Source organism: Pagrus pagrus (genome assembly GCF_965226575.1).
Source record: "Pagrus pagrus genome assembly, chromosome: 6".
NCBI classification, from domain to species: Eukaryota; Metazoa; Chordata; class Actinopteri; order Spariformes; family Sparidae; genus Pagrus; species Pagrus pagrus.
Window position 1 is genome coordinate 32,459,123 of NC_140190.1, and position 18,932 is coordinate 32,478,054.

Here is an 18,932-nt window from a genome sequence, read left to right on the forward strand (position 1 = left end):
CTGGCAGTATACACTATACTACTAGCCACTTGCTCTAAACTGGATCGACGAAGCCAAGCCGAGGAAAGTTCTGATCGGCTCTGACTCCATTAGTGCACTTATAAGTACAAAGAATATGCAATCAGAAACAAGGTATGACATAATTCTGGACATGGTAAGCATAACTCAGAATGAAGACAAAAGGAAAATAAAATAAGTTCATGTGGATGCTGTACATGGGGATGGAAATAAGATGGCAGATAGGTCCGTGTACGTTTCGTTAGTTTGATTTTTCCTTTAAACCGAACTGTCAGAAAACGAAAGTAAGCTGGTAATTTGGTTTTCCGTTTCAAACCAAAAACCAAAAAACCAAAATTCAGGCTGGTTTTTTCGTTTTTTTGGTTTTGGTTTTAAAACGAAAAAACGAGGAAACCAAAATCAAATTACGGTTAAATTTTGATTGTCTTTTCGTTTTTTGATCTTAAACAGCACATTAAGGCCGATGACTGACCGGAAGTGTCTGAACTTCAAAATAAAAGCCCAGTGAATTAAGTTTTAGCCGTAGACAGTAGATGAATGGCCTATAAAAAAATTCTTCTTTGTAAATGTTGTGTTTTGAGCACATTAATACATATTCAAAGCTGTGTTTATTTTTACACATTAGCGACAAGCTCATCGTTTAGTTCATCTTCTCCTCGCTGCGCTGGGTCTCTGTCTCCGCTGCGCACGCTGTAGCGCTTCGCTTCCATTCAGTCAGATGGAAAAGCCCAATGAATTGAATTATAGCCATAGACTGTGCTGACTCAATCCGACCCTGAGATCTCCAACCCCGGGCGTATTTGGCAGGTGGCAGCGACCCCTTTACGGTTCTTTTCTACTGTCCTGATCGTCCCAGCTACACCCAGGCGCAAGAGGGCAAGAGGACTTCTTGTCCCACCATTCTCAGGAGTTGTAGTGGTAACTGTTAAGTGTAGCCTAATTGGCAGCTTAGATGAGGGGATCACCTCCGCCGTGCGTAATAGTCGCGCGTAATGACAGAGGGTAGAAATTAGCATCAATAATCTTCTTTAACTATTAAATATACTAAGTGTGTGTGGAACAGAAATGGGTAAGTCACATCAAATACACAGCTCAACAATTGTGGATGAGGCCAGCCAGCTCCTTTGTTCTCAAGGCAAAGGCCTCACAGGTGAGCTGGCTGCCTATAGACTCCAGACTCAATGGATGTGAGGTGGAGGGAGGTGGGTTTGGTTTTTTTGGTTTTTTTTACAGAGAGGAATTATGACACTTAATCAGACTTCCACATGTGTAGTAATTAAACTGTTTAGCACAAAGTATGGATAAAAATTATGAAACTTTTCGGATGAGATGACCTTGAGGGTATGCTCGCAGTGCGACACCTGCTGGTGTTTTTTGGTAAATGAACAACATGGATTTTAAAAGGAGAAAATAAAGGTTGTGATTGGATCTCCAGTGTGGAGAGAGGATTTACACTCAATGTCCTGTAAACATCACACTGGAACGAAGTCTGTCACTGACATAATCTTAACAATGATACTATTATGATTTGTATGCTTGCTGGCGACGGAATGAGTTTCGCAATGGGCGGACATACTGTAGGCTAGTGGGATAACTGTAGATTCATTGATAAGACTGTCAGGCACACACAAAGCCAGTAATAGCCTACACTGTTTTCGGCATATAATAATGCTGTGTGACGCTAACACTCAGTTAATGTAGCTACGAACCAACTTCCACTCCATATTTATCCATAAATGGACGAAGACGTCCTGAACCAGCTGTCATATCAATTTGCCGCCTGATCCACCTGTCTGTATACCTCTGTGTAGGTTCCACCATGTCATGAGACAAACATGCAAGAAGTCGCGCAGTTTATTGTGTTTAACCGGCGAAGAGCTGTCATTACGCGCGACTATTACGCACGGCGGAGGTGATCCCCTCATCTAAGCTGCCAATTAGGCCACACTTAACAGTTACCACTACAACTCCTGAGAGTGGTGGGACAAGAAGTCCTCTTGCCCGCTTGCGCCTGGGTGTAGCTGGGACGATCAGGACAGTAGAAAAGAACCGTAAAGGGGTCGCTGCCACCTGCCAAATACGCCCGGGGTTGGAGATCTCAGGGTCGGATTGAGTCAGCACAGTCTATGGCTATAATTCAATTCATTGGGCTTTTATTTTGAAGTTCAGTGTTTTTTAAGATCAGAAGCGGGAGTGAAGCTGACCTCATCCTCTGCTTCAAAGAGGGACAGCCTGTCGGACAGTCTCTGCTCCGTGTCCGCAGCCCGGTTGGGACCGGAGACGGGCGGCAGAACACGCTGTGAAAATGATCTGACTGAATGGAAGCGAAGCGCTACAGCGTGCGCAGCGGAGACAGAGACCCAGCGCAGCGAGGAGAAGATGAACTAAACGATGAGCTTGTCGCTAATGTGTAAAAATAAACACAGCTTTGAATATGTATTAATGTGCTCAAAACACAACATTTACAAAGAAGAATTTTTTTATAGGCCATTCATCTACTGTCTACGGCTAAAACTTAATTCACTGGGCTTTTATTTTGAAGTTCAGACACTTCCGGTCAGTCATCGGCCTTAATGTGCTGTTTAAGATCAAAAAACGAAAAGACAATCAAAATTTAACCGTAATTTGATTTTGGTTTCCTCGTTTTTTCGTTTTAAAACCAAAAACCAAAAAACCAAAAAACCAGCCTGAATTTTGGTTTTTTGGTTTTTGGTTTGAAACGGAAAACCAAATTACCAGCTTACTTTCGTTTTCTGACAGTTCGGTTTAAAGGAAAAATCAAACTAACGAAACGTACACGGACCCAGATACATTTGCAAAAGGAGTAAGGAAGACAGACACGTCTGGTAATCATGTGCGTAAGCATAATCAAATAAGAAATGAAGAAGAAATGGCAGAAGGAGTGAGATAGAGGAAATAAGGGCCAATACTACCACAGCATTCAAAGGAAAGTAGGAGAAATTAGGAAATGAATAGAAACGAAAAGGAGGAAGACGTCATATCAGGGATGAGGTCTGTTTGCACAGGTCTGAACATTAAATTAAGATTGATGAGTAAGCATGCTACAGATGTGAACACTGTGGACGTCAGGAGACAGTGGAACATGTGGTTTTGATCTGCTCTAGGTATAGTTGAGAAAGAAAAGTCTTACAGCTACACTCCAAATGAATCAAATAACGCTAGGTGTAAGGCACATATTGCAGAGGAGCTCAGGTGATGTAGGGTTCAGGGCTAGTTTTAGGTTTTAAGAAAGCACAGGAATTCCTAGGACAATTTAATGTGGGCTTATATGGTGTGTAGTTACTGTTCTGATCCATGCTCTAGTCCAGACGGTGGCGGTAGTGCACATAAAAGCTGTTTGCCAACCGCTATTAAGGGGCAAAGAAGAAGAAGAATACAGTGCCGCGTGTAGCTGCAGCGCATCAGGAGCCGGGGAGACCTGTGAGGATCTGTGAGGAACAAAACCTGTCCACGCTGAAGGTCTGTGCGGCTCCTGGCACCGGCAGGCTCTGCTCTCCTCTGTCGGGTGTTGGCATTCGTGTATTTGAATTCTGTATCGTTAACATTAAATAAGCCATAAGCTGGTAGATAGGTGAGCAAGTTACAACACAGGAAGCTAACAGTTAGCCTGGTCCGAGTCAGACTTTCGTAACAACAGCTGGTAACGTAACGATACCTTGTAGGGTAACGATACGTGGCGGGTGTGATGGCAGTTCTTTTTGTTCTTTTCCACCTACAAGCTTTATTTATAATCAAAGTCTTCATTACAATATTCAGTCGGTATATAGCGCAAACAGTGACCAACTACAGACTAGCCATGAGATGACAGTAATAACAAACGCACTAAACAAAACCTCAAAGTATTAATTAAAGGGAAAGTCAGAGGTCTAATCAGAAAGCCACATATCTGACGTTACAATCTCCGAGGCGTGTTTATTTTTTATACATTTCAGTGCTTTCTTGATTTAAAGGTCAACTGTGAAGGCAGCTTATTGTGGCCCATATTGACGTTTGTTGAACTTTTTTTTAGTCCAGTGTTTGTGTAGTCGTGTATTCTTGCACTGTTGGACTTCCAGACAGGCAATGCTGTCGTTCTTCTCACCTGTTTTGCTCAAACGTTGACAAATACAAACGTGAATGCACGTTTATTATTATTGCAACACTCCAAGATAATGACAAGTACTGTCCAGAATATTCTACAGAGTAACCTCAAAGGTGCTGCATGCTAAACACATATGCTGAAACCATAACAAAACAAACTCCAGCCCAACAAGCAACAGCAGATGGGTATACTGACCTGGATGTGACATTCCTTAGTAATACTAGGAATGATGTGTGCCTTGAATTTTGAATAAATCACCCCACACCGTCACACCTCCTCCTCCTTTTCTGCGTCTCACAAAGACATGGTGGGTGGAACCAAAGATCTCAAATTTGGACTCATCAAAGTACAGATTTCCACTGGTCTAATGTCCATTCCTTGTGTTTCTTTGCCCAAACACTTCTCCTCTTCTTGTTGTTCTTCCTCAGTAGTGGCTTTATTTGCAGCAATTCCACCATGAAGGCCTGATTCACACAGTTAATCATCTATCTGCAGATTAAGTTCTTAAGTGTTTGGTTGAAATAACATCACAAAACGGTACACAATCTCAATCCATTTCCCAAATGCCTCGTTTGTCTGGCCAACAGTCCAAAACCAACATATTATCAATGCACTATAATGTTAAGACGAGGCGAATCAGCAAATGTTCACGCTAAAGTTTGGACTATTTTCTTAAATATGACCATAAACAATGAATCAATTAATTAGTCCCAAAAAAGAATAATCTAAATAGTTGCTGATGAATTTGTCAATTAATCGATTTAATCTTTGCAGCTTTACCTTTTTAATAAGCACATCATTTTAACATGTTTAAAGGGGGAAGTTGTTTTGAGAAGCAGCAGCTGAAGTAAGGTGTTTAGATGAAAGCAGGAAAGGAATCATTATGCAGTAAACCTAATCCATCTGTTTGTCTCCCAATGTAGCAGCATGTCTGGTGTTGAGCAGGTGGAAGCAGTCGGACAGGTTCTGGTGGACCCAGAACTTGACCTGACCCGGCGGTTCCGAGCTTTATTCACCCTGAAGAACCTAGGAGGTAAAACATGCCCACAAAACACTGACAAAAAAAAAAGTAAGAAATGATATCATCAACAAATAGACTATCAGGTCTGCTGAGGCAAACTATACAGACAGGGGAGACACAGAGAGAGGCTGAACGAGGAAGGGAGGGAGGGAGAGAGGAGCCCCATTCACACTGCCTTTTTAAGGCGGGACTCTTGTGGAGATACTCTGCTTCACCGTCTGTGTGAAAGTTACAGGGGTGGAATGAGGGGACAGTTTCCCTCAGCCTCTGACCCGCCAGTGGAGGTAACAGAGGCAAGACGATGTCTGTGTGAGAGGGTAAGCCAGCAGGGCGGGACACCAGTGTGTCGGTCTGATGGCATTCAGCGTGACAACTAAACAGACCCTTCACTAATCAAATTTAAGAGAAATGTCCCACACTTCAACCAACAAAGCAACGTTACAGGACCAAACGGTAATGTGAAAGCAGGTGCAGTGTCTTCAGCATCTTGTATAAGGAAAATAATACAGAATTCATAGGTAGAAATGTCACAGTCATCCTGTCTGTCCTACTGGCTCTTCGTCACACTTCCGCCTAGAAAATGGCGTCTGTCCCTGGCAGAGAGAGCCAGGCAGCTCCTGCTGTTTACTGACCATGATTATGCGACGTGATTTAGAGCAAAAAACTGAAACTCACAAGTCTTTGTCGTCTTCCAAGACGTTGTTGTTGTAGTTACTGTCTCTGGGAAATTTACCAAATTTAAAGAGTTAAAGTCAGGGCAATGGTCAGCCAGCCCTCCCTACCAAGTCTTCAGTGAACTTCCCCCCGGAAGACAGCATCCGTCCTCGGAGTGAGAGCCAGACAGGGTCCGCTATTTACTGATGGTGATTGTGATGTCACTGAGAGCAAAAAACTTTCCACAATGCATGGTGGATGAGGACTCAATGAAAACACTATATAGATATATATATTAATTATACAGTACTGTGCAAAAGTTTTAGGCAGGTGTGAAAGATGCTGTAAACTAAGAATGCTTTCAAAAATATAGATAATAATTGTTTATTTTTATCAATTTACTAAATGCAAATAGAGCGAACAAAAGAAAAGTCAAATCAATATTTTAATTCCATCAGACATTGTCAATGAGTACAATGCACTTGAATCTTTTTGACTGAAAAAAGTGAGAGACATGAAGGAATTGTCGTCACATTAAAACTAGACCCCCCCCCCGAGCCTTGTGCCTGTACTGTGATTTATTGTAAAGACCTGTATTGTCTTCACCATTAACAATCACCACTGACATTATGAACTCTTGGGAGAAAAAACAACCCGCCCAGACCACAGCCACGTCAGTATTACCCAGCCTTGACTCACTGTTGTTATAGTGTCAATATGTTTATGAATGACTGCAACAGGCAACAAAGGGAAGTAACGAAGAAAATGTCCAGATTAGTAAAACAAATAGTGGAGTTTATGATGGCTTTTTTGTTGTTGAATTGTCATGAAATGCAGACGTAGACAGAGGCATCCTTTATTGTTGCATGGTAGTTGAGCTCTTGGTTATGTATTGGGTAAATAAATCTGCTGTGTCTCCTGGTCATGCATGTGGTCTAATCCACATCTCTGTAATCTGTAATCTCTGTGATGTCTTCTATTGTGTGATCTGATTGAAGCTGTAACCTGTGTGTCAGGTGCTGGTGCTATCGAATGGATCAGTAAGGCCTTCACTGATAAGTCTGCCCTACTGAAGCATGAGCTGGCCTACTGCCTGGGACAGATGCAGGACAGACGGGCTATACCAGCCTTGACTGCTGTACTCAAAGATACACAGCAGGAGCCGATGGTCAGGCATGAAGCAGGTAAACTTTCACTCACACACACACACACACACACACACACACACACACACACACACACACTATATTGTGCAGTGCCCTTTTTCTACTGCACAGACTACTTACTGTACACAGTAGACATAAAACCTTTAAAGATGGTCATTTATCATTCAATCATTTTAATGTTTTTTTAACAATAGCTATTTTTCTTTCTTGGGGTTCCTATTCTGTAAAATTCCATTCACTGGTTTTCATAGGTGGATATTTGTAATATGTTGACTTCAAGGTTTTCTACATGTCTGATACCTATTGAGCCGGATATTCATTGGGTTCTGAAACAAGTCACTGCTTGTAATGGTTTGGTTTGTTGTTAATCAGTATGCTTTTCAGTTCCGGAGCTATATTTAACAAAATCTGTGGCACTCAATTTTTATGCAGGACCAAATAACTTCAAGAAGTGATAAAACTTCATTGATACTACACAGAACCGCCCAACAACGAGAATGGCAGCAGAAAAAGGAGCTCCTGCATCAACACAAATAATACCCCATAATTCAAGTTCCTAACAGGGTTAAAGTGACTTAAACTCAGAACGATTATTTTAAGATTATAACAAGTTCAGTTCTACCTTGTTTTGTTTGTTTTGTGAGGGCTGGGACTGAATTTTCACAGGTACAGGAAGCATGTTTATGGTGACTAATGCACATGCAGTACTATAATATACAGTCTTTGAAAGTTAATGGTATAAACAATCCCTGGCAAATGCTCAGAGATGCTGACACTCAGGATAACATCAGTCTTGAGGAATATACATCTTCAGTGACATCATATATCAGCAAGTATGTTGATGACGTGGTGATCATAAAGACATTAAGATCTAGGGCTGACCGATTTATCGTTTTCTGATTGAAATTGCGATTTCAGACAACGCGATCATGTGATCGCCAAAGCTGCGGTTTTTGCAAAAGTTGCAACTTCCAGCAGAAACACAACCAATTTATACCGGCACTTGAAAAATAACCACAGGCATTTGCATGACGAGTGTATGACGAAAAAGTCCGGTGAAAATGATACTCAGGCCCACTGTAGCAAACAGAATACAATTACAGCATCTTCTGCCAGTGTAACTGTATATAAATATCTAATATATAATATCTGTTAATAAATACATTTGGAAGCAATTTTTAACTTTAGTTTTCATCCTTGCATTAGAGTAATAGCATTTAATGTTTTAATGTTACTGTACATTGTGAATATTGCACTGAAGCTTGATTTGAAGAAAACCGTGAATCAAATCGAAATCGCAATATCTGCCAGAAAATCGCAATAAGATCTTTTCCTAAAATCGTTCAGCCCTACTAAGATCATTCCCCAACCAGAAGGCCTGCATGGATGGAGAGGTGAGGGCTCTATCCTTTCAGTCAGGTGACAAGGAAGCATACAACACCGCCAGAGCAAGACTGAAAGCTGGCATCAAGGAGACAACGAGGAGAAATCAGCAGAGACTGGAGAGGGACCTCAACAGCTACAGCACTAAAGATATGTGGCAGGCAAATCAAAATGTCACAGGAGCGCCCCCATCATGTGTGAGGCCACGCTGCCGGATGAGCTGAACACATTTTATGCTGGCTTTGCTCTCCTCTCCTCAACAAAGACTCAGCTGTGAAGTCTACTCCACCTCCAGAGGACCGGCCACTGTCAGTAACCACAGCAGATGTGAGAAAAATCCTGCTGAGAGTGAATATAAATAGTGCTGCTGGTCCAGATGATCTACCTGGCCATGTACTTAAACATCTGCTGATCAGCTAGCTGATGTTATTACTGACATTTCACCTATATACCTCGCCTATTTAAATGTTGTTTTTAATGTGATCCATGATAAAGGCTTCGAGCTTAATCGTGTTGATCCAACAATAAAGTTGTTCTATATGCAACAGTTGTTGCTGGAGTTTTGACATATTTCTGAGGCTCCCCTACTCTGGGTGTTGCCCTTTTAACTCCAGTTCCACCATCCTCTCTCCCCTGGATAGTGCCATCTCAAACAGATGTGTTGTGTGGCATTAAATGAGTAAAAATGTGTGAGCTGGTAGGATCCCAAAAGTCACAACTGAAATGTTGATAGTTTTTTTCTATAAAACAAAGTTAGATTGAACTCCTGTATCTCGGATATCAAGACGTTCATTGTTAGTTATGATTAAATTCCAACCAAGTCTGTACCAGATGGCAAAATATACAGCATACAAATACTAGAGCTGCATGAGAGCTAGAAACAACAGGGCTCTCACTGTTTCTGCCTGTTTGTCACTCTGACTGTATGTCTGTCTTTAGGGGAGGCTCTGGGAGCAATTGGTGATGCAGTGGTTCTGGACCTACTGAAAGAATACAGCCAGGATCCTGTCATAGAGGTAGGATCATAACACATGATCTGTGACTACAAAGGCAGTGGTATCAAGGCCACTAATTGGGCGGCTGTGGCTCAGGAGGTAGAGTGGGATGTCCACTGATCACAGGGTTGTGATCAAAAACAACTTTTTAACGGGGGAAATAAAAGTTTGAAGAAACACCAGTAAGAGCCACATAGGAGGGATCCTTCTCCCAGGGTGGACAGACATGAAGTAATGCGCATGTACAGAACAGAACAACAAAATCACAGTCTGCTAATTTAATTGACAGAATATCTGATACAAGCAAATTATACAAGATGTATGTGAAGAGTGTGGATCCAAGGGGACGACTGAGCAGGCTTAGGCATCGCCAAGTGGTGCTAGAGTCACACGACTTCCACTCTGCCGTAGTGACAGATAAGGATGTAGGAGATAGTAAAAATGAAAGATTTGATAGTGCTGAAGGCTGATGGAGAGTCCTGTTCCTTCACTGAAGAAACCTTCTTTGACGGAGCTCAGCGCATTTTGAAAATGGAAATATTTTACGTATTTCTAAAACTTTGCTGGGGTCCTAGCTAGTCTCTTGTAATCCAGACAGTGTCAACTGAGATGTAATTTTTCATTTTCTAATTGGAGTTCCAAGCATGAAAGAAAACTTAATCTCAAATCACAATTTTGATACAAAAACAAGTAATTCTATTGCTGTACTAAAACCTATTTCTTCTTTCCACCCTCACCCCTCCAATGCCCATGCTTCCCTGCAGGTTGCAGAGACATGTCAGCTGGCTGTCCGTCGGTTGGAGTGGCTGCAGAGTGGAGGAGAGAAACAGCTCGATGATGCCAGTACAGATAAGAACCCCTACTGTTCTATAGACCCAGCCCCTCCAGCAGTGAAGAAGAGTGTGTCAGAGCTGCGCATCATCCTGCTCGATGAGAGTCTGCCGCTCTTTGAACGCTACAGAGCCATGTTTGCCCTGCGTAACATTGGCAACGAGGAGGCTGTGCTGGCCCTGGCAGATGGTAGGATACAACACTGTAACTTCCTGTTTTTTTCAGTGCATCACTGCAGTTGTTACAAAACCACACAACTGTAACTGAAGATCTGTTGTCATTTTCATGGATTGACCTCAGATTAAATTAATCCCATCATATGAAGCATTATGGTCCTGGACCACCAGAACTATTTCAGTTCCTCCCACTGCCTCCCGGGAGCTGAACTTTGACTGCACTAGTATTATGATGGAAATAGGAAATGAAATGCAGTCTATTTCTCAGTGAAGCAGCCCTGTGATGTTAGCAATGCTAGACATATTTTACCATCTTGTCTCCAGGCCTGCAATGCTCCAGTGCTCTGTTCCGTCATGAGATTGGCTATGTCCTGGGTCAGATGCAGCACCCGGCAGCGGTCCCAGCCTTGAGTGCAGCTCTGGAGCGTTCCGGCGAGAACCCCATGGTCCGACACGAAGCGGCAGAGGCTCTTGGCTCCATAGGCAAAGAGGAGTGTCTCGCTGTGCTGCAGCGTTACCGTGGAGACGAAGAACGTGTTGTCAAGGAGAGCTGTGAAGTCGCTCTTGACATGCTGGAGTATGAAAACAGTGACCAGTTCCAGTATGCAGATGGACTGGTCAGGTTACAGGGTTAAACATCAGCGTCACAACCAAAGGGGCCTTCACTCACATCTCTTTTAGCACTTCTACTCTGTTCTATTGTATTACCTTATATAGCAAACACAGTTGGACGACTCAGTGCTATGTAAATAAAACTGTAGAGTCCTCTGGGATGAAGCTTGACAGTATACAGTATACTCAGCACATCAAATTAAAACTGAAACTGTAATATCCCAAACAAACGTGACAAGAGTGGTGAGCTGCAGGAGAGAGCTCTTAGATTTGGGTGTGGTTGTTGTTGTAGGGGGACGGGGAGTAGCAGATTCTTGTGCGTCTGTGTGCGTCCCCTCTCCAAGATACTACTGCATCAGATACAGCAAAAATACAGAGCCAATGACAATAGACAGTAACACAGCATATTGTGTCTGTATATGTAGAGCGTGTAACAGCTCAGGGCAGATGTGTTTTTTAAATTATTGTCCTCTCGGCCGCGTATTTCTTTTCTGTAATCATTTGGAGCAAAGTGGAAGCTACAGCACCTCCATCTGGCTCACGTTGTCTGGTCACTCTGGGTTAAAAGCCTGATGGGCCAATGTGGTCATTTCAGTTGAAGGACTTTACCTCTGCAGGACTATTTCTTCGACTGGAGCTGCATTGGTTCAGGTCCAGGCTGCGCTGTGCTTTATCAGGCCTGATGTACATTTTGGTGTAACTAATTTGGACAAGCCAAATATCAAGAGACTTCTCGGTTGTGGGTTTACAGTGTGTTGGGTAGTACACAGCCCTCATTGTAGGGAAAGCAATCTGTAATCTGCCACAGAGATTGACAGTGTACAATTGTAGTAAGACTAACATTAATGCCTAACACAGGTTATATTTTAAGTCTGTATCTTTCATCATTTATAAGCGGATGTGTGCTGTATGTCAAATTAAAATCATGCCGTGTACATTTTATGTGCTGTGATCTCCAATAAGCCTCGTTATCCCTTCATTCCTACAGCTCAAGTTCTCTGAGCAGCAGTGTTGTAAAGATTTTTATTTGCAATCACGTGCAGGTTTTTTTTTATTATTATTATCAGGGGAAACTGATTATACCAATGTCAAAGATAAAGTTTTGTTCATATACCAAGAGACAGATGACACTACAAAGGAAAAGCCTGAAAGCCTGATGAATGGGTGAAGCAACAACACAATCCATATGTGTCTGTGAAGAACAAAATGAAAGGAATCATTCTAGATTTGGAGCCATGTGTTGGCACACTTCACCACTATCATCAAAATCTAACCCATCATCTAACCCTACTAAATGAAAAAATATCCTTTGAAAAAACAGCATCATAGAAGCAGTATATTCTGACTAACATACAAGCAGAAACACTAGTGTAATGATGGACATTGGAAAGGTGATTTATGCTGCTGTAGCTTCAGGTCTTTATATGAACATGATGGTTTTTTGTCCTCATGAAAACCTTGGAATTTGTGGTAGCACTGTCACACCTGTCACAGTTGCGGTCCTCAGTGTATGAGGGAAGTTTTTATCACTTACTTTTACATTTTACATTATCAACAGTTGTTCCTACAGTTGAATATTTGAGCGTCACTGTGTAGAATGACGTCTGCAGAGTTTGACACTGAAAGGTTGTTTCACATTCATTGCTCCAAGTTTAAATCTTCTCTGTACACTGCCTGGCCAAAAAAAAGTCACCACCTGGATTTAACTATGCAAATAGGTAAGAGCCTCCCATTGGATAATTACTGCAGTGAATAATGTGTTTCAGCTGGGTAGCTTCTCACTTCTTGACCAACCTGTCGGAAGACATATCCAGTGGTCGTGGAAAAGATGTTACTCTGTTTCAGAAGGGTCAAATTATTGGCCTGCACCAAGCAAAGAAAACAACTAAGGAGATGCTGAAACTACTAAAATTGGGTTAAGAGCTGTCCAAGGCATTATTAAAACCTGGAAGGATAGTTGTGAACAATCATCTTTGAGGAAGAAATGTAGTCGGATGATAATGATCATGATGGGTCATCACCTAAACATTTGGTGAAATCAAATGGTGAAAAAATCAACAGTAGAACTCAGGATTATGATTAATAATGAAAGCATTTCCACACACACAATGTGAAGAGAACTCAAGTGATTTGGACTAAACAGCTGTGTTGCCTTAAGGAAACCACTTATCAGTGAGGCTTATCTGGAGAAAAAAGCTTCAATTTGCTAGGAAGGGTAAGGGGTAAGAAGCGAGGCAGAGGAAGTGATGCACCCATCATGCCTAATCCTAACCCCAACCCTAACCCTAGTGTGAGACATCATTTTCACACATGGATTGAGTCCAGACCCCATTGAGAATCTTCGGGATGTGCTGGAGAAGACTTTACGCAGCGGCCTGACTCTCCAACCATCAACACAAGATCTTGGCGAAAAATTTATGCAACTATGGACGGAAATAAATGTTGTGACATTGCATAAGCTAATCAAAACGCTAATTTTTTTGGGCTAGGCAGTGTAGTTTGGAAACCAATCATGGTCCAGTATTCAGCAAACACAAGTGTGATGTGGAAACTTGAAGCCTCCAGTGCACATAGACTGAGAATGGACTTCTTGTGTTTCAACTTGTGAAATGAAAAACATTGGCATATTCATATATTATGACATTCTAAATGCTGAATAGATACCTTTCAAATGATTTAAGGCGGGGTTTCACCAACAAGGATTAATTTAATCTAGGATTAACTCAAATCAGAGTTTAGTAAAACTGGGTTTAAAATGAGTAAATACAGATTCAAAATTAATGTAGTTCAGTTGCACCACTAAAAACGCTTAGTAAAGCAAAGTTAAACAGGGTTTCATCGCTGTGGAGATGCTACCCAAATTAAAATAAACCTAAAAATAAAATCAATTTGTGTCCTGTTGGGACCTAGGGTCCTATAAAGGACGAAAAAAACTGTTTATTTTCAGCTGCTATGTATTTCTTAATAAAAGGTCCCGTTGTATGCTAGTTAGCTAAAATCTTAGCTTAACTATTAGTTACATCATGCTGGTTTTCAGCTGCTTCAGGAGTCATGTAAAGTTAGTGCTGGTGAAAACCAACATTTTCCAAATTTAGCTGCTTTATAATAAAAGCTTTTAAATGACAGAATGACATAGGGCTTATTGTGAAGAATTTATAGGAAATAAAATGTGCCTTTTACTGAATTTTATGAACAGTTTCTTGGATAATACAGCTGCTCCTCTAAACGCTGCTTTTAAATGTCTTCTACTCAAGACAACAGCTCATTAGTTAAAGAGACAACCTGAAGCAGGAAGCCCTGTTGTCATGGAGAGGAGATATAATAATAATAATAATAATAATAATAATAATAATAATAATAATGATAATAATAATAATAATAATAATTATAATAATAATAATATAAAGTCAAGTCAAGCTAGCACATGTGGAAATGTCCTATTAATGAACCAGCTGCATCTCTGTCACTGCCCTGTCTGACAGTCGGTCCAGTCTTCTGTTCCACTCCCTTCATTTCATTCCAGTAACCTGATTATTATGCTCAGTTCATTTAAAAAAGACAGCCATGTTAAAAGTTAAACCTCCTCCAGTGTGAGTTTAAAGTTAATACTGGATCACAGTTTTAACTGGAGTTTTAAGTTTCGGTGCAACAGAATTTAATTTAATCTAGGTTTAGAGAAAAACCTAAACAGAGGATTAACGAGAGTTTTAAATTTAAATCTTTCCTAATTTTAAGCTAGTTTAAAAGTTTGGTGCAACAGAATTTAAATTTGAACCATGATTTAATCAGTTTAAGGTTAATCCTTGTTGGTGCAATCAACCTTAATGTGGTAATTATATTTATTATAACTTTTAAATAATTTATTGTTTGCTTTAATACATGTGTGGATGGGATCTTTAAACCTGTAATGCAGTTCATTTACATATAGATGAATGACTGCTGGTCTACCTTCTAGCCCTCATCAAATGAATTCACACAATGCTAATTAAAGTGAAACTCTTGCCAAAATGCAACCTAGGCTTTTTTTGTAAAGGAACCCGAGTCAAACCTTTGTGTAAAAGCATAAATACGACGAAAAAGCCACTTTTGAGATTTACCGTATTTTCGTTTTCGATTCAAAATCACATTACAGTGTAACATGGAGCTTTTTTCAGTGTTTTTGCAGGTGTATTATGATTATTTGTCCTATGCCATATGGAGTTAGATTTGTGTCTTTATTACATGCGAGAAAATAAATGATCGGAGAGAAAAAAAAAGTTTGATAAATGTTTAATAAAATATAGATTTGAGAGTTAAAAAAAGTATTTTGTGAGAGATTTTTTTTTCTCAGAAATAATTTTAAAAATTTCAAATTTATATTGTTTATGTTCTATGAGAAAATACTTTGTCTCAAAACTTTTTTTAGTCTCAAATATTATTATTTTTTGCAATTGGTATCAAACATTTTTTTTTTCTCTCAGATCATTTATTTTCTCACATGTAAAGACACAAATATAACTCCATAATGCCACAGCTCAAATTGCTGAGAGCCTAAATGAGCAAGAAACATAAAACTTGGCCCAATAACTGGAAATGATGTTCTAATGCTCCCCAAGAAACTTGAGCCCAATTGGCAGCTTTGTAATTAACTGAGATACACATTTCTATTACCAATGAGCAAGACTGGTCAAAATGCATGATCATCATCCAGCAAACTTTGCAAAAGGCAGGGCTTCCCAGGAAAATGGCCATAACTCATTCACGATGTGCAGTCGGCACATGTATTGCGTAACTGGTAGAATGGGCCACCGTGTGCTGGAGGCCGAGTCCTCAGCAGTGGCCCAAGTTCGTATCTGACCCTTGGCCCTTTGCTGCAGGTCTTCCCCCCTTCTCTCTCCCCCATTTCCTGTCACTCTCTATGCTGTCCTGTCAAAAACAGGCTAAAAAGCCTTTTCATGAAACACATTTCATAAAACACAACAGTTTGAAGAATTCAACAACAATTAACAAAACATGGCATTTCACAAAACCACAAAATTGCACAAAAAACATTCACAAATCATGAAAATATTTCACAAAACACAACATAAGTTATGAATAAAACTAATGTCACTATGGTTACAATGATAGCCCTCATTCCTCCTGTATGTCTGTATGTAAACAAAGTCATGCCCATTACCCCAGGGGGCACGCTATAAAAATGGGATAACTTCCAGCTCGCTCTCTTACCTTGAACACCTCAGGGAGCTCCAAGCGACAAGAATAGTGGCAGCCATCCTTCTGTCTCACAGATATATTGTTACATCCATAACTTACAATCTTTTTAGACCTCACTCTGACCGTCACCAAAGTCTCAATAGGATGACTCAAACCAAGACGGTCACGAGAAATACAAAGACCTAGCACGGGCTGCCCTGAGACTGCTCCACCACTGGCCTGTCTGCTTCATCTACCAAGCCCAGAGACACTACAGCTGTGACAGCCAAAGTGATGGTGCGTTTACCAGCAGGGAAACTACAACTCACAATCTGCTGTGTCTCCGCCGCTGGCTGTTTGCTTTTACAAACCAACCGCAGGAAAACACATCAACCCATTAACACCAGACATTCACTGATCATAGGAGTGCCTGTTCTGTCCTCCTGTGCCACAGCCCTGTAGGTGTCCTGGTAGTCCTGCTGCACAACCGAGGGAGGGCTTGCGAGTGGCTACTGGTGAACAAATAAATAAATTTCAAAACTTAACCTGGTCTTAATTTCCTACCTGTAGCTGGTCTCTGAGCATGGGCATGACTTTGTTTCCATAAGGTCTCAAGAGTAGGCGGAATGAAAGCTATCATTCTATTAAGATTATTGTGACAGTCAGGATGAGGTTGAAAACACATCAACATTTCACAAAACATAACAACAATTCAGATGATGGAAAAGGTGGGACAACACTTAATGTTTGTGATTGGACGGAACCCAAGTTGCTGGTGACAAAAGGTGCATTTCCACCCAAGTACTTTTGGTAGAGTACTGTTAAAGCCCACCGTAACCCATTGTAACTGTACCTAAACACCTGATCTGATCTGGCAGTACTGACAGAAATGTGGCAGTGTACTTAAACAGTTGACTGGTACTTGACAACAGCATGTCTTCTTCTGGCCTGTAGGCATATCCCTGCAATTCCCACCTGTACACCTCTGTACCACCGGCAATCCAGCCAAATACGGGGCACCTTGCCTGTTCTGGTGCATCATCTAGACATGGAACACCAGGCCTGGCTGCCTCTCTAAGATGTCACTGGTGACTTCTTCTTTTGAGCTGAGGTCTTGTGGAAGCCAATGTGAGGTATGAGGAGGAAAAGAGATACAAAATTTGACTTTTACCAGTCTATGCCCAGTGCTTTATGTTATGATGAGCAAATAGTTATTGAATGAAAAGTTGCATCATCAGAGAAATTAAGGTAGGACTCAAATAGTGCTACCTGCTCTTTAGTGGTGCAACTGCACAGTAAGGTACTGTGGACTCGGCGCTAATGTAGAAACATTACTGTTAGTGAGATTTCATTTTGTTAAGTAGCAGAACAGAATAGTTTCAAAGAACACTTCAATAATGTAAAATGAAGTATTAGCAGGGACTTACAGGATCACTAGGCAGAGAAAAGCTTGACATGGCCATGGCACAGGTTCACTGCAAACATGGAGGGGTTGGGGATGTGTGTGCTTGCTCAGGTAGCACATTTGATAAATTGGAATACAGAGAAAATTGGCATGGCCCCATGGAAGCTAGAGTGACAGAATGGTGAGTGGTGAAATACTGGCCCCTATTGGTTTGAACAGGTGGCTGGAAAATACAAAGTGCCCATTTAAACAATATACTGTATATCTACCATTTCATAACAACATAAAACGAATTGTAAAAAATCTGTTCTAAGCTTACAATTCTTGGAGGCCTTGAAACATGTGAAAATTCAGAAATCTCTTAGGATTTACAGTTTATATAATTGTACTTGTGATTTTGGGATGTTGTTGAAGCCACACAAGACAAAGAAATGACAGCAACGAGGAAGTAAGGATGTATTACTTTGATCCCTCGACAAAGATTCTCTGTCAATGCAAAACTGGAGGCCAATGACACAATGTACATTGTCATTTATTTGCACTTATATTTGCATCCAAAAAGAAAATTTTGAGAGATTATGTATTTAATCCAGACACGCTTCATGGATTTGCAACAGGGTGGCAGTGGTACACCTTTGTCAAGGTATCCTGTGGTATAAAAACTGTCAATTTTCATAGCATGTACAGTTGCTTGTCTACAATATTAAATTTTAGGGGAGAACGGGGTAAGATGAAACACTTTTTACATTTGATTATTTTGCTGCAAAGTATAATTGTTTCAAATAATAGTAACTAAATACACCTCAGGTGGTTGTGAATCCATGGAAATTAAAACAGGTTATCTAAACAACAATAACCAGTCAAAAACAGTAGTGGAGGTAAAATGAGCACGGGGTCAGTGTGTGTGTGTGTGTGTGTGTGTGTGTGTGTGCGTGCGTGCGTGCGTGCGTGCGTGCATGCGTGTGTGTGTATTGCTCAACCAACTTCACTGACACTGTTTACCCCAAAACTTCCAATTTGTTTATGTTTAGGTTTATGACCTAGTTTTGGGGCTTACACTGACAGAAATCAACATGTAAAAAGGTCCAAAACATTTCTGTTTTATTTGAGATACAGGGCTGATAACTTTAGAAACATGATGAATTTACTTGGCATTACATATCTGTATTGGTCTGGTTTGCTCACCACTCTCTCCATATGCTTCAGTCCAACATGAATTGAGAAATGTGAAGTGTACTTTCTTAATTTGTGGTCACATGACTAATTTTGTTTATGATTACCTATTTCAGAATCAGATCAGAGTCAGAAATACTTTATCATCCCCGAGGGGAAATTGTTTATGTTACAGCAGCTCCCATTCAAAGTTCAGAATATGCAGAAATAATAATAATAAT

The 18,932-nt window shown here is 40.7% G+C and overlaps 1 protein-coding gene across 2 annotated transcripts; it reads left to right on the top strand.

Annotated features, from left to right (window-relative positions):
* The first annotated feature begins 3,409 nt into the window (after positions 1 to 3,409).
* On the top strand, positions 3,410 to 11,900 carry dohh (deoxyhypusine hydroxylase/monooxygenase). 2 transcript variants are annotated; one of them, XM_084354309.1, is made up of 6 exons: positions 3,410 to 3,498; positions 5,044 to 5,153; positions 6,812 to 6,979; positions 9,284 to 9,360; positions 10,104 to 10,359; positions 10,671 to 11,900. In XM_084354309.1, the coding sequence occupies exons 2-6, from the start codon at positions 5,048 to 5,050 to the stop codon at positions 10,979 to 10,981; spliced, it is 918 nt and encodes a 305-aa protein (XP_084210435.1). In that variant the 5' UTR covers positions 3,410 to 3,498; positions 5,044 to 5,047; the 3' UTR covers positions 10,982 to 11,900. The 2 variants fall into 2 exon arrangements, with proteins under 2 accessions (XP_084210435.1, XP_084210436.1); XM_084354310.1 differs by having other exon boundaries at positions 3,419 to 3,498; positions 5,047 to 5,153.
* The last annotated feature ends 7,032 nt before the right edge of the window (positions 11,901 to 18,932 follow it).

What these genes read in the sequence shown, in the direction of transcription:
- dohh (XM_084354309.1), top strand. Translation starts at nt 5,048, where the DNA reads ATGTCTGGTGTTGAGCAGGTGGAAGCAGTCGGACAGGTTCTGGTGGAC. An exon ending in GCCAGGATCCTGTCATAGAG is followed by an intron (nt 9,361 to 10,103) that starts GTAGGATCATAA and finishes GCTTCCCTGCAG; the next exon opens with GTTGCAGAGACATGTCAGCT. An exon ending in TGTGCTGGCCCTGGCAGATG is followed by an intron (nt 10,360 to 10,670) that starts GTAGGATACAAC and finishes TCTTGTCTCCAG; the next exon opens with GCCTGCAATGCTCCAGTGCT.